Genomic DNA, 15,002 nt, shown 5'->3' on the forward strand with positions numbered 1-15,002 from the left:
CAGGAGCCCTGGAGGGCAAGGGGACTCCTGGATGGGAGGAGATCTTAGGCCTGAGGTCTGAGGTGCCCGGATGTGGTTTCCAGTCCCCCCCTCCTGCCCCCTGTGGGCTGTGGGCTGGGCCAGGTCCCAGAATCTCCATGTTAGGCTCCCCCTTCCGTTCCAGCAGGAGGGGCTGGCCTTGGAGACACCCTGGGGACTTATGCCAGGCAAACCTTCCCAGTGGCAGTGGCTGGTTCTGTCTCAGCTGCAGCTGCCGCCTGGCACACAGAAGGCTCTAACCACAGCATTCGCCCACTGAGCTCCATTTACGCTACTACAGAAAACCCTTCTGGGTTAAGCCCACAGGGCTGGCTCCGGCCGGGCGTGTTCCTGGCCTGGGCACCCGCCAGGTCTCCTGAGCATCCTTTTCACCCCCAGCTCTCTTACTACCAAGATGCCATCTCCACAGCCTGTGACCCCTGAACCGGAGCTCCAGAGCCCCGGGGAGCCCCAGACCACAACTCAGGGCACCCAGAGGACAAGCAGTGGGAATGTGCCCGACGTCCCCCATGAGGGCACCTGGAAGCTGGGCCTGGGCACCTGGAAACGTGCTTTCTCCCGGGTAAGCCAGCGGTCCCGGGCCCCCAACGAGGACTCGGGGCTGCCCAGCCACAGCTCGTGGTCCCTGTTCCGGTCCTTCCGGCGGTCCCTGGAGGAAGGCCCAGCTGCCAGCCAGTCTCAGGTTGCTGCTATGCCAGAGGAGCCCTCCAGAGTCACAGACGGTGCCAGCCAGCAGGCATCCAGTGGTTCATGGCTGGAGGCACTGGAGCCTCAGGCAGGTGAGGCCTCACACACAGCATTGAGCATGGCGGGAACAGGTCAAGGGCAGCAGCTGAGCTGAGGCTTCAACAGGCTGTCCTTGAAGCTCAGCTCATGTTTACATTCTCCTTAGCCAGCGACCCGTCCTCCTCATTGGGCAAATGAGAAAAGCGAGGCTCAGAGAAGTTATGTGACTTGCTTCAAGTCTTTCATCTGGGAAGCAGAGAATTAGAATTTGAATACACCTTGTGTGTGTGCTTGAACTCATGACCTGATGTCGTCCCTTAGCTTTTTTGCTCAAAAGTAGCACTTGAGTCATAGCTTTGCTTCTGGCATTTGGGTAGTTAATTGGAGATAAGAGTCTCACAGAGGCTGGGAGCATGGCTTAGTGGTAGAGTGCTTGCCTAGCCTGCACAAAGCCCTGGATTCAGTACCACAAAAAAAGCAAGAAGTGGTGTTGTGGCTCACATAGTAGAGTACTAGCCTCGAGAAAGCTCAAGGACAGTGACCAGGCCCTGAGGTCAAACCCCAGGACTGGCAAAAAAAAAAAAGTCACATATTTTACTGCCCAGACTGGCTTCGAACTATAATCCTCAGATCTCCGATTCCTGAATAGCCAGGATTATGGGTGTGAGCTACTGGCTTGAAGAAAAATCTTTAAGACTGGAAAAACCCTGGCCTGTGCAGAGCCTTACACAACTTGGCTTCTGGCCAAATTAGGGCCAGGCATAAGGTGCTGCCCTCTGTAAGACTGGCCTGCAGGATGCATGGAGCCATCACTGTCTGGAAGTGGACAGGGCAGGGGTTTTAGGGGGAGGAGGGAGCCTGGGGAGAGGGGAGCCTGAAGTCTGGAGGGGAGAGAACTTGGGGAGAGGGGGGCCTGGAGAGGTGCCCAGGGGATACCTTGAAGTTGGCCCTGAGGGAAGGTTGTAGATGGATGTGGAGGGCCCCTCTCAGCTGTGGGCTGGCAGAAAGAAGTGGGGCCAGAAAGGCTGACTCTGGAGGCTAGGGCACCAGAAACCACACCCAGCCTGAGCTCTGCCCCTGTTTGTCCTGCAATCAGGGCTGCAGTGGAGGCGCCAAGACCACCAGCTCAGCAGAGCTGGTGAGAGGTGGGAGCCAGGCGGAAGGGGTGCCAGGCAGAAGCTGAGCCCAGTGGCTCTCCAGCCAGGTCTAGGCCCAGGGCTGGGGCCCAGTCACAGAGGGAGCGAAGCAGGGCCTACGCCCTTGAGGGCGCGGCCTCCCCACCTCCCCACGGCTCCTCTTCCCCCCGGTCCATGCAGAAGGCAGATCCGTGGCTGACCTCATCACTGAGCGGAAGCTGCTGGCGGCCTTCGAACGCCTGCAGCAGCTGGAGACGCAGCTGGTGGCCGAGAAGGACTCGCACACCTACGAGCGGGACCCCACGGCCTTTGCGCGGCGCGCCATGGACCTGTGCCTCCACTACGACGGGCTGGCGGCCGAGATCCGCGCCGTGGTGCGGGAGACGCTGGGCCCCGACGGGGTGGACGCGGACGCGCTGGCCCAGGTGGCCCGGGTGGTGCAGGCCGAGGCCGAGGCCCACCCCGCGGCCCGCGCCGACGGCGACTTCCTGCGGACGCCCCGCCATTGGCGCCAGCTCTGGGAGGACGCGGTGGGGCAGAGCGCGCGGGAGCGCGTGCAGGGCGCGGGCTCGGGGCCCGAGGGCGCGGCGGGCCTGGCCCCGCTCCTGGCCCAGCTGAGCCGCTGCGTCCGCGGCGACCTGCAGCGGGTGCGGCGGGAGGTGCAGCCCGCGTACCCCGCCGGCCTGCCGGTGTGGGAGACCTACGTGCGCGCCTTCCACGGCGCCGTGGCGCAGCGCCTGCAGGGCCTGGCCCGCGGCGCGCGCGGCTGCGAGCAGCTCTACCTGCTGCTGGACTGGGCGGCCAACGTGTACGGCAGGTGAGGCCCGGGGTGCGGGGTGGGGCGAAGCGTGTGGCGCGGGCGCAGCGTTTAGACTCCGGGCCGGGGTGGGAGGCGTGGCTCAGGGGGCAGAGCACCCGCCGTGAGCCCCGCGTCGGGGAGTGAGCTCCAGTCCCCAGCTCAGACCGTCAAGAATGGAAAGCGGTCCTGGTGCCCGGGAGGAGCGGGCCCTCCGCGGGGGCGCGGGGGCACGGGGGCGGCTCCGGAGGGCGGAGGAGAGCGAGCCCGCCCGACCCGCGTCCAGGGCCCTCAGCCCCCGCCACCCTGCTTTCCAGCCCCGGCTTCCTGGGCACCCCGGACTTGGCGCTGCCCGCCGGGCCTCTGCCCCCGCTGCTGGCCCCCGAGGTGTGGGCGCGGCTGGAGAGCGACTACACCAGCTTTCTGGAGGTGAGGCCGGGCTGGCCCGGGAGAGGGGGCGCTGCCGGAGGCGGGGCGCAGGCGGCGGGGCGGGCCGAGGGTCACGCGCGCGCGCGAACCCACAGGCCAAGATCGCGAGCTGCCTCGACGGCATCCTGCGGCTGGAGCGGAGCCGCTGGGCGGCCGCGGAGGCCCCCGAGGTGCTGCAGGGCCGCTACCGCACGCCGCTGTCCACCGACGTCCACATGGTGCGCGCGCGGGGCGGCGCGGGGGCGCGGGAGGGGAGGGGAGCGGGGCGGGCGCGGGGGCGGAGCGGGGGAGGGAATGCGGGGAGGGGAGCGGAGGGGGAGCGGGGCGGGCGCGGGGCGGGCGGTCCAGGCTCCCCGCCTTCCCGTGTCCTCGAGGGGCCGGGGCCCAGCAGGGGCGGAGGGCAGCGGCGCAGGGGCTCAGCCCGGGTCTCAGCCCGGGTCTCGCCCACAGCTGGTGGCGGAGCACGCGAGGGCGGCGGGCGCCATCTCCGCGGAGCTGGAGGCCACCACGCTGCGGATCTGCGCGCGGGCGCTCGGCCTCTTCGTGCCCAGGTGGGAGCGCGGGCGGGGCGGGGCGGGGCGGAGGGCCGGGGGGCGGCGAGGAGCCCCCAGGACGGCCCCGAGCCTCCGCCTGCCGCCCCAGCTTCGAAAAGGCTTTTCTGGAGTCGGAGGCGGTGAGCGAGCAGCACCTGGGCGCCTACATCAACACCTGCCAGGAGCTGAGGTGGGCGACGCGGGCGCGGACGCACGGCAGGGGGCGCGCGAGCTCGGGACAACTGGCCGGGGCGGGGTGGGGGGGGCCCGGGGGTGGAGCGGGGGACCCGGGGGCGTGGGGTGGCGTGGCCCGGGAGCGTGGGGACCCAGGGGTGTGGGGTGGGGTGGCGGGCCCGGGGGTGTGGGGGGCAGGAAGCCAAGCTTCCCTGGCCCCTGGATCAGGTCCCCCCTGCATCCCAGCCAGGCTTCTTCCTTTCCGGGACACCCTCTTCTCTGGGAAGCCCTTCCAGACACCCCATCCTGGGCCATGTGATCCTGGGGGCTGGGTCTCTGTCCCTGAAAGCAGACCCCCACCCTGCGGCTCTCTCCACAGCCTTTCCTCCATACCAGCCTCAGTGGCCTAGGAAAGCGTCCTGCCCACCCTCTGCGGGCACAGACCCCTCTACTACTTGCCGGCTGTGCACCTGGCCTCAAGTCATTTTTCTCTGTGCCTTTCCCCATCAGGACTTGAACAGTGCCCCTGCTCCCTGAGCTGTGGCAGCTCCATGCCTGGTGCATGCTGGTTCCTGTGGCTGGCTAGCACAGAGACAGCAAGAGGCGGCTCATGGAGCTAGGCTTGAGCCAGGCCTGGCAGATCCCAAGTTCACTGCTCCTCCAGGGCGATTTTGCCTTACTGGGCCCAGCAAGACCCAGCCCCAGAGCCCAGGGGTCAGCCCAGTGTAGCTCTCCTGTGTGCCCATGCCTTAGTGGGGAGCAAGGGGCTCGGTAGGCTCCCAGAGTGGAGTGGGTGCAGTGCCCTGCTCTGTTCTCCATACCCCATCTCCCACTGGCCTCTCCCCAGGACCAGTCTTCTGGTCCGGTTCCCAGGCGCCCTGGAGGAGCTGGAGACGCCCCTGGTGGCTGCCATCCACAGCTTCCAGAAGCATTTGCTCCAGAGCTTGCAGCGTGAGGTGCAGGTGAGTGGCCCCTTTTATCTTCCCACTTCCTTTGCCCAGAAGGTGCCATCTACTTCCTAGAACCTGGCACCCTGTCCCTGGGTTCATTTATCAACTGGGAGATGCCTGTCTTCTCTTTTCTACATTTTATCAATCAACACCCATCATCCATCACCTTCGGGGCCAGGAACTGAAGCCAGGCTTGTGCCAGACCCTTAAGGGTCTGGCAGACAAACACAGACAAACTCAGAATGTCTCCCTGGAGGAGACATTCTACAGGTCAGAGAAAGTGGCACCTGGTGGCCCAGGAGCCCACAGGGGTCACACCTGTGGCCCTCTGTCCCTAGCCGCTCTTCAGGGCGCTGTGCACCAAGAGCTGGCTGACCCAGGACGCACTGTGCCCTCTCATGGACAAGGTGGTGGCCTTCGCTCACCAGCTCAAGCATGTGGTCCCTCCACTGGCACAGGTACCGGTGGGCGGGGCCGGGGTGGGTGGGCGGGGCCGGGGCGGGTGGGCCGGGGCGGGGCCTGGCTCTGACCCGGCCCCACCCCCTAGGAGACCCTCCAGGAAGTGCACCGGTTCGTGGTCCGCGAATACCTGGCACAGGCTCTGAGACCCCCAGAGAGGTTTCGGGGAGCAGAGCGCGTGAGTGGCGCTCAGAAGATGACCCTGGATGCGCAGGCCATCCGCGGCACCTTCCAGGGCTTGGTAGGAGGGCGCCGGGAGGCCGGGATTTTCCTCCAGGCTGCAGGCCTGCTGCCCACCCTGTTGTGACTCAGAGAGTACCCTGGCAGCAAGCTCTGCGGGGACAGGACCTGGGTGGCCCGCTGCCTCGGAAGGAGGGCCCCATGCAGGGCGGGGCGAGCCCATGTGGGGACGTGTCCTGTGCTCACAGTTTGGGGGTTTGTGAGGAAGGAGTGAAGGTTGTGACCCCATCTGATGGGCTTCCAGCGCTGGGCCAGGAGCCCTTCAAACCCCACTCTGTCCTCCAGCAGGGGGGTGACTCAGGCAGCATTTCCTGGCTCTGGCCTCATTTTCCTGTTTGCAGAAGCAGGATGACACCTTGGGCAGATGGATGGGCAGATGAGTGTCCTGTGTAGATGTGTTCGAGGAGTCTCGTCCTGTGGTGAAGCCTGCCATGTTAGGGGCTTGGGTGGTTACAGCGGGCCTGCTGGTGCACTAGAAACGGGGTTTCTGCAGGGGGAAGGGAGGCTGCACAACTCCATCTCCACAGGGCTCCGAGGCTTCATGGCTGGACCAAGCCATCCCCTGTGTGGCTGAGATCCTGGGCGAGACTTACAAGGATGACATCCACCGGCACCTGGAAGCCCTTGTCCAAGGCTACCCCGACATCAGGTGCGTCTGAGGCTGCGTGACCTCAGGTTCATAGCCTCTGCCGGGGCTGCAGTGGGAGGACCCAGGTCATTTGGGTGGTGGCTCCGTGGAGCGGAATCCTGTGAGAAGACAACAGCCAGAGGCCTCTGACCCCGGGCAGAGTGCCGGCCGCTCCCTCTTTCCCACTGTCTTTGAACCCAGGGACTGGCAGGTGCGGGCTCATCTTGGAGCCAGGGTGAGCACTCTGGAAGCCAGTGGCTCAGAGGCCCACCGGAGGCAGGAGGGAGGAGGCTGAACAGAGGAGGCTGGAAGCAGGAGGTAGGAAGCAAGAGGAAGGAGGCCGGAGGGAGGAGGCAGGAGGCTGGAAAGAGGAGGCTAGAGGCAGGAGACAGGAAGCAAGAAAAAGGAGACTGGAGGGAGGAAGTCAGAGGTAAAAGGCTGGAGGGAGGAGGCAGGAAAGAGGAGGCAAGAGGCAGGAGGCTGGAGGGAGAAGGGAGGAGGCTGGAGGGGAAAGGAGGAGGTAGGAACAGGAAGCAAGAGGGAGAAGGGAGGAGGCAGGAGGCTGGAAGAGGAAGGAGGCTGGTCTCAGAGCGGGGTTCTGTCAGGAAGTCCCCGTTCAGGCTCACCCCTCCTGGACGTTCCATCTGCTCTCGCCAGCCTTGGGGATCGCAGGGAGTGAGAGCACAGAAAGCCCAGCAGAGTCCTTCCCAGTCTCCACCTGGGCAGGGTTTCCCTGCTGCCTTCAGGCGCCCCTGCGGCTCCTCTCCAGCTGGGGGTCTCCCCCTGGCTCCATCCCACCCTCCATGGCTCCCCATCAGGGGCTCAGCCCCTCCCCTGGGGTGATCCCCCTTCTCAGGTTGCTGCCCTCTCAAGGACACCCTCACCCCAAGGTCATGCTCCCCCTCCTCCCAGAGCCCCCTCCCTCTTTGTGGGTGCCAACCCCAGCCTCTGCCTGGACTCCAACAATCTTGGTGACTCACACTTCCTTGCAAGCCTGGAGTTCCTGTGTGTTCTGGGGCTCTGCTGCTTGCTGACGGCCAGGCCGTGTCCCCCGTCCCCACAGGCGCGGCCACATACTGGCCATCTTGGCCCTGCGCAGACTGGGCCGCAGTCGGAACCAGAGTCTCTTGCGCCATGCTCAGAACCTGCTGCGGACTGCGGGCTCCGGGGCCGCTCGGGGCCGCGTGCTCTTTGAGGAGATCGAGGCGTGCACCTCCGTGGACGTGCTGATTGCCTGCGTCTAGGGCTGGGATGAGAGAATCAGCCATCCTCCTCAGCGGACTGAGCCCCGAACGAGAAGCCCCAGGCGACACGGTGGCCCCGCCCCGGAATGCCAGTGCTCATGGAATTTTGTCCTGTTACACTCAGCTGCCCAGCTGGGAGGATGCACGGCTGGCCGCACGGGAGGCGTTTGTAAGGGGTAGCTTGGGGGCCGACGTGCCTTTCGTGCTGACAACTGTCGAGCACCACTCCCGGGTGGGAAAGCCAAGAGCAGAGTATTTATTCTAAAAATAAACGTGGATTCACACGGTGCCTCCCAAGGAACAGGCGGCCTCACACCCTGGACTGCACCGGAAGGAAGGCTGGCCATGGCTCCAGTTGGTGGGTGGCCTTGGCTGCCCTCTGGGGGACCCGAGAAGGCCTTGCCTGAGGCTGGAGATGAATGGGGCCTCGTGGGCCAGGTTGACCCTGCTGCGGCTGGAGTGGGGGGCAGGCCAAGCAGCTGTGGGGTCCAAGTCTTGGTGCTGTCGGCATCCAGGTGTGCACCCAGCTGAAGCACGGCCCGTCCACGCCTGCTGACCCTGCCAGAAGGGGGTGCACCAGGCTGGAGGCAGGGGCAGGGCAGGCGTGGGGAGTACCCAGACCTCCCCGAGGGGTAGCATGGGGTGGAGCGAGGCTGGCCAGACAGGAATGAGGAAGTGAGGAGGCTGGGATTCCCAGGGCCCTAGGTGGGGGCGGGGAATGCATGCCAGGACTGGCCTGGAGTCTGAGCTGGCGGTGGAGAAGCCAGGCAGGTAGTGAGTGAGTGGACTTGGGTTTAGGTGTTTGAGGAGCACCTCTGTCCAGAGACGGGGCAGCGGCCTCTCCCCCTGCCTCACACAGAGGCCACCAGTGTCCTGGTGCAGGTTCCCTGGGTTGGGGGAGGGCAATGTCATAGGCCCTGATTACCCCCAGAGTCCTGGCCACAACTGGGTCCTCCAGTGACCCCTGCAGTCCATCCTGGCCCCGCTCTAGCCCCTCACCTGGGACTCTGGAGCTGGGCTTCTAAAGCCAGGCTGTGAGGGGGCGATGGGCAAAAATTGCTTTGTATTTTCTTTTTTCCAGAGCTGAGGACTGAACTCGGGCCTCGCACTCGGCTGGCAAGTGCTCTTCCACTGACTGAGCTAAATCTCCAACCCCGTTTTTATTTTGATGTCTGACCTGGAGCTTGAACTCAGAACCTGGGCACTGCCCCTGACCTTTTCTTTGCTCAAGGCTGGCATTCTACCACTTGAGCCACAGCTCTACTTCTGGCTTTTTGGTGGTAGTTGGAGGGAGAAGTCTCATGGGCTTTCCTGTCGGGGCTACGTTGGACTGTGATCCTCAGATCTCAGCTTCCTGAGTAGCTGCGATTATAGGAAGGAGTGAGCCATGGGTGCTGTGCTCTGGCTTTGGTTTTGACTCACACTCCCCACATCATCGCCATCTCCCCCATTGCCGTCCCACAAGATCTTGCAAAAGCTTTGGGTATTTCCTTGACTGTCCTAGCCTCCCTGGATCCCCGTGTCTCAGGAGCCCAGGCTGTGGTCTAGGAAAAAATGTAGACAAGGTCCTGGGTTCAAGGTGGGGACGCTGTGAGTATCCAGCCACGCGTGCGGGTGGTCTAGAGTCACTGCATGGGGCAGCCTCTGAGCCCGTCTGGAAGAAGCGCCCACTGCCTGGGGCCTCTTAGAGAGCGAGAAGCATCAGTAGGCCGCTGCACGCAGGTGCTGGCCAGCCAGGACCGTGGGCAGGGCTGGAGCAGGACACAGGCCCAGAGGGGCACTGGGGACTCACCCTTGCCTATAGCCCACCCTGCAAGTCCAGGCATTGTCCAGGCCACACTTGGGGTGTGAGGGGCAGAAAGAACTGCTTCTGGTGGTGGTGGGCCGTTGTGTGGCTGTGTGTGTGTGTGTGTGTGTGTGTGTGTGTGTGTGTGTACACGTGCAAGTGCATTTGTAAGGTTTTTCCAGCTGTTGCCAGCATGCCCCACCTCTACCCCAGCCAGAGGTCTCTGCCCGCCTCCTCACCCTCACAGGACATTCTGGGACCACCTTCTTCACCCCACACTGGACTCTGCCACGCGCTTTCTTTCCGTGTGCCACATACCTGCCCCTGCTCAGGCTCCCCTTCAGTTCTCATGTCCTGGGTGGCCCTGGTCCCTGGTCCCCGAGGGGGAAGACCCTGTTCTACCTGTATTCAGATCCTCGGCCAACCTGAGACGGCCTGTGGCGTGATGGCTGCTGCCAGCCCCCGGGCTCTGTATGTGAAGGGCAGGGCCTGGCCGCCGTGGTGGCCCCTCACGCCCAGCTGCCTTGCTTGCATGTCACAAATGTCCCCAGCATGCCAGCCTTCATCCAGCCTGCAGCCTGGGGTCACCCCAGCTGGGTCCTTGCCGGCAGCAGGAGTAGCCTAGGAAGGTTCCCGCAGGAAGGTTGTGCTTGCTTCCGGTCAGCTCTGTGCGGGAGGGAGGGAGGGAGGGATGGCCTCTCCCCCTTCCTTCCTTGCCTGGTGACCCCAGCCCCTTCCTTCCGGGCCCAGCGCTCCGCAGACCCAGAGAAATGGGGGATGACCTCAGTGCTGGACTGTGGCTCCCCACACACCCACCCAAGTGGGGACAGGAGGCTGTGGGGGGTCCCCAGAGTTGTCCCCCATCTCCTCCATATTTCCTTCCTTTGCGCATGTGCACACGCACACACCATGTACACCTATGCAGGCACCCAGCAACCCTGTGCAAATGCTGCAGAAAACAGGGCCAGCCTGCCAGGCCCTACGTCCACAGCTGCCTGCCGCCAAGGGGAGGGTTGGCTGCATCCGGAGCTCCAGGCCTCACGGGCAAGCCCCCCCCCCCCCGCACCGGAGGGGGAATCCTGCTGGCTGCCCAGGGGCACCAGGGCCTCAGCCGCCTCCAGAGGCCCTGCTGCCCTGAAGTTCCAGAACCGCACTAAAGTTGGATGTCACGCCCAGCCCTTGATCTGTTGCTCTCCTGGGACCTGCAGAGCTTCCCACAAGACATGGCAAAGGCCCCCTCCTTCCAGAACACTCTTCAACTTCTGTTGTTGTTTGTTTGTTTGCCAATCCTCGGGGCCTGGGCACTGTCTCTGAGCTCTAGGTTAGTGCTCTACCCACTTGAAGCACAGTGCCACGTCTGCCTTTTCTGTGTATATGATACTGAGGCTTCATGCATCCTGGGCAAGCACTCCACCACAGCCCCATTTTTTGGTCTGTTGTAGGGCTTGAACTCAGGGCCTGGATGCTGTCCCAAGCTCTTCAGCTCAAGGCTAGTGCTCTACCACTTGAGCCACGGCACCACTTTCTGGTTTTCTGGTAGTTAATTGGAGATAATGGTCACATACTTTTCATGCCTGGGCTGGCTTTGAACCACAATCCTCAGATCTCAGCCTTCTGAGTAGCTAGGATTACAGGCGGGAGCCACACCTGGCTCCATTTTCATTTTTAATTTTAATAACATTCAGGATAGCAACATAGCCACAAGAACACGTCACGTGATGACAGGCAGGGCTCATACCTGTGACCCCACAGCTCGGAGGCTCAGGCAAGAGGACTGAACTGAAGGCCAGCCTGGACACACAAGCAAGATTTTGTCTCAATAAAGCGTAGTAAAGGCACCTAACAGGTCTAAGATTAAAAGATAATCTCCCTCATCCCTCTCTACCCAAGCACTACATATGAGAGCTTACATTTCTTTTCATTTGTGCCGATTCTGGAACTGGACCTCCTTGAGTTTTTTAGCTCAAGGTTAGCGTTCTTCCACTTGAACCACAGCCCCAGCTTTTGATGGTTGGTTGGAGATGTCCGGGCTGGCTTCAGATCTGGCGTGACCGTCCGTGCCAGTCTGAAGGTTACATCCTGGCATCACTGAAGTTCTTTTGGAGTTGGGGGGGGCAGGACAACCTTCCCTGACCCCCCTCTAAGATGTCAGGTTGGAGTCCTGCTGTTTCTGGGGTGTGCATTGGAGGCTCTATGATTTCTGTCCCCCCACTTGGGATTTGTGTGACAGCTCAGGACCAGCTGTGGACCCACGCAGCCTGGGCTGCCATTGCAGCTCCACGCTTCCGGTGTTACCTTAGGCGAGCTACGCCACCGCTCCGGGCCACGTCTGTGTGTGAACTTGGGAACATTTTGCTAGAACATGAAATGCTGGAGGACAGTGGGTCCTGGAGGTGCTTCCTGCATGCCCTGGTTACTTTTCCACAGTGTCACTACGCCACTCTCCAGTCCCAGTCCGTGGGCAGTGGCATCCCCGTCCCCAGGAGCCCTGAAAGCCACGGATGAGAGGAGGGCCCGGGACCAGATGTTCCCACAGCCAGGCTCCTCCCTGGGTCTTCGTGTGCCTCCTCCCACTGGCCTGGCCAGGAGGCCTTCCCGGAACCATGGCTGCCCGCCACGGGGAGGACTCTGAGTGGGCCAAGAGGCTTGCCTGTTCCGGGAAGTCATACCAGCTCAGAGAAGTGGCCGTGTCCTGGCCACTTCCCACCCCTGCGGTCCCCCACATGGCCCTGTCTTCATGAAAGGGTGCCGGCCAGGCTCCTCGCATGTCTCAGAGGAGGTGCCTGCCTCAGTTTCCACCTCTGCCAAGCACAAGCATACCCTCGTGGGAAGAGAGGCTGCCCAGTGAGTTACCTCTGCTCCCACCTTTGTGGACGTGCATGTCCTGAGCGTGGCTTCCTGCTCATCCCGTGACCCCAGGAGGTCAGCAGATTCCAGCCAAAGCCCCTCAGCCGTGCCCTGCCCTGAGCCAGCCCGTCGCCCCCTAGAAGGCTGTGTGGCGGCGGTGGTGGCAGCTCCAGCCTCAAAGCGTCACCCTCGGCGTGAACCTGTCTTGGGTCTGTTTCCACGCCTGTCCACAGGGGACCCAGTGGCTTTGCCTGGGAGTCAGCGAGTGAGGAGCAGCCAGGAAACAAGAGACAGCGAAGGTCACACTGGGGATGGCCCCAGAAGCAAAAGGAGAAGCCAGGGCCTGGGAGCAGCTGCAGGCCTGGGAGCCAAGGTTAGGGCAGCGAGAAGTGCAAGTCATGCTACAGAGGGAAGTGGGTCTGGTGACAGGAGAGGCGTGGGGAGTCCGGGGCTGCCGTCTCCTCCTCCCGGGTCCACCCACAGGCAGCACCCTTATTTGATGGCCGGCTGCTGCAGCCTGGCCCACCGGCTGCCACCCCTCCTCCAACTGTTGGATCCCATCTGGCCTCTTCTTTTTGCTTCGGCTAATCTGAGTCCTTCCCACCAGGGACTCAGACCAAGAATGCACGGAGGGCTGGCCTTGTGTTCCGGTGCCAGGAGGCTCCCAGGGCTATGTTACCCCACAGGAAAGAGCTGGGAGGAGAGAAAAAGATTGGGACTTTTTTTTTTCCCCCAGTGATGGAAAATGAGTGCTTCCTATTTCTCTACTTAAACTCGGGCTTCCTTGTGTCTGACTTGACTACATCAAGCTGCATTTCAAACAGGGAGGGACATTGGAAGAGACACAGTTGGGCACAGTGCAGGTCCACTCCTGACTAGGACATGACTGGACCTATCTGGCCTTCCGTTTCCTCATCTGGGAAAAGAAGCCAGTGAAGCAGTACCCACCTGGTCTGCTGTATGAGGAATCAGTTCATGGTGCCAGGGAAGAGCTGCATGCCAGTGGCTCCCGCCTATAATCCTAGCCACTCAGGAAGCTGAGATCTGAGGATCACAGTTCAAAGTCAGCCCAGGCAGAAAAGTCCCTGAGATTCTTGTCCACAATAAACTACTCAGAAAAAGGCCAGAAATGGCCCTGTGGCTCAAATGATAGAGTGCTTCTAGCCTTGAGCACAAAGAGGCTCAGGGACAATGCCTAGGCCCCTGAGTTCAAGCGCTAGGACCAGAAAAAAAAAAAAATTGAGGGAAAGCAGGAACGTGAGCCAATGGTTGCATGCCTGCACTCCCACCACTGCTCTGTTTTGGTGGAACTGGAGTTTGAACCTGGGGCCTTTTGCTTGCTGGGCAGGTGTTCTGCCCTTCCCTTGCCCCACCCCTGGTTATTTTGAGATAGGGTCTTGCTTTTTGTCTGGGCTCTACACCCTGGCCCAGCCCTCCTCTCTGGCTTTCTCTGCTTGTAGCTGGAGTGACAGCCCTGTGCCACCACACCTGGCTTCCTCTGTGAACTTTCTCGCAAAGCCTGCCCTGGAACCTGTCTTCTGGATCTCAGCCTCCGGTGTAGTTGGTTGGACAGGCACAAGCCACGGAATCCAGCTTATTGGTTGGAACGGGTCTTACACGTCTTTCTGCATGGGCTGGCCTTGAACCATGAGCCTCCTGATCTCAGACTCCTGAGGTGCAAGGAACCACTGCACCTGGCGCACTCATTGCTATGCACAACAGCCCAGAGTGGGGAGCGACGCCAGACCCACAGGGGAATGAATAATAAACACAGTGTGCACACAGAAGAACTGAAGTCAGATTAAAGAGGAACTCGGACCCATGCTACCACGGCTGGGACTTGGAGACGGTACACTAAAGTAAGCCAGTCACAGGACGATTACTGTATCATTCCATCCACAATTGCTTAGGTGTGGCTGGAAAAGGACTGGGGTACTACAGGATAATGGGAGTTTGTTTTGCAAGGGGCAAAAAGTTTCCTGCGTGATTGGTGGTGATGTGCCCTTAGTGTGGTGATGACAGGACAATTCAAATGTACTTAATGGCACAGACTAGTGCACTTCAAGTGTTACCTTGCATGTCAAGAGTGGATTTTTTTTTTCTTTGCCACAATTAAAAGCATAAAGAGGGAGCCAGATGTGACAGACATCTGTAATCCCAGCACTTGGTTAGTGAAGGGAAGAGGGTCTCAAGTTTAAGGCCAAGTTAGGCTACAGAGCAATACCGTTTCAAACAAATAAACAAAAAGCCCAAAACATAGAGTTGGTAGTCATCCCTTGTCCCACTGTCCAGGGCCTCTGAAGCTTGCGTGCGAGTAGATTGAGTAGACTATGGCTTGTGGCCAGGTGCTGGGCTCCAGGGCTTCTGGGCTGGAGTGGTGGGCTGTGGCCAGGGGAGCTGGGGGAGGGGACGGCTGCTGCCCCTGTCAACAGCTCCAGATGTTCTCCTCTGCAGGGGCAGAGGAGAGGAGGTCTCCCCAGAACTGTCAAGGGGGTGAAAAGGCTCCAGCCCTCCTGACCCCCACTGCTGGTGGGTCCCCGCTCCCTGCAGCCCCATCTTCTGGTTTCCCTCCTGTAGGAGATTTCACGGGAACCTTTGACCCTTATGCCAGGTTCAAAGAGAGGAAGTGCTGGGGGTCCCAACTCTGTGTCTCTGGGGACAAGGCTGGTGGCCAGCCCTTGCCTGGCAAAGCTCATGATGCTGCTCTGCACAAATGTGGGGTTGTGAGGGCCCCCCTTGTGCACGCATGTGCATACACACATGAACACACATGAGGACAGACACACAAACACGTACACACGCATACGCACATGCATGCATACATGTGAACACGCATGCACACACACACATGAACGCAGGCGCCCATCGGCTGCAGAGCTCTCCAGGAATTTCCCAGTTTGTCCCCGGGGGCTGTGGGGGACGTGGGTGGACAGAAGCCAGGCCGGTTGCACAACCACCACAGCTGTGGCAGAGGCAGCGCCCAGGTCCTGGCTTCTCGTCCTCTTTGGCCTCCTC

At 61.5% G+C, this 15,002-nt stretch overlaps 1 protein-coding gene across 1 annotated transcript; it reads left to right on the forward strand.

Annotated features, from left to right (window-relative positions):
- The first annotated feature begins 433 nt into the window (after positions 1–433).
- Positions 434–7,657, forward strand: Exoc3l4 (exocyst complex component 3 like 4). Its single transcript, XM_090345435.1, has 11 exons — positions 434–818; positions 2,082–2,718; positions 3,015–3,126; positions 3,222–3,344; positions 3,577–3,677; positions 3,769–3,849; positions 4,681–4,795; positions 5,122–5,241; positions 5,331–5,483; positions 6,010–6,131; positions 7,174–7,657. The coding sequence occupies exons 1-11, from the start codon at positions 434–436 to the stop codon at positions 7,352–7,354; spliced, it is 2,130 nt and encodes a 709-aa protein (XP_090201561.1). The 3' UTR covers positions 7,355–7,657.
- Positions 7,658–15,002: the final 7,345 nt, after the last annotated feature.

The sequence above is a fragment of the Megascapheus bottae genome, chromosome 14 (genome assembly GCF_031878675.1).
Source record: "Megascapheus bottae isolate mThoBot1 chromosome 14, mThoBot2.hap1, whole genome shotgun sequence".
In the NCBI taxonomy this organism is placed as follows: Eukaryota; Metazoa; Chordata; class Mammalia; order Rodentia; family Geomyidae; genus Megascapheus; species Megascapheus bottae.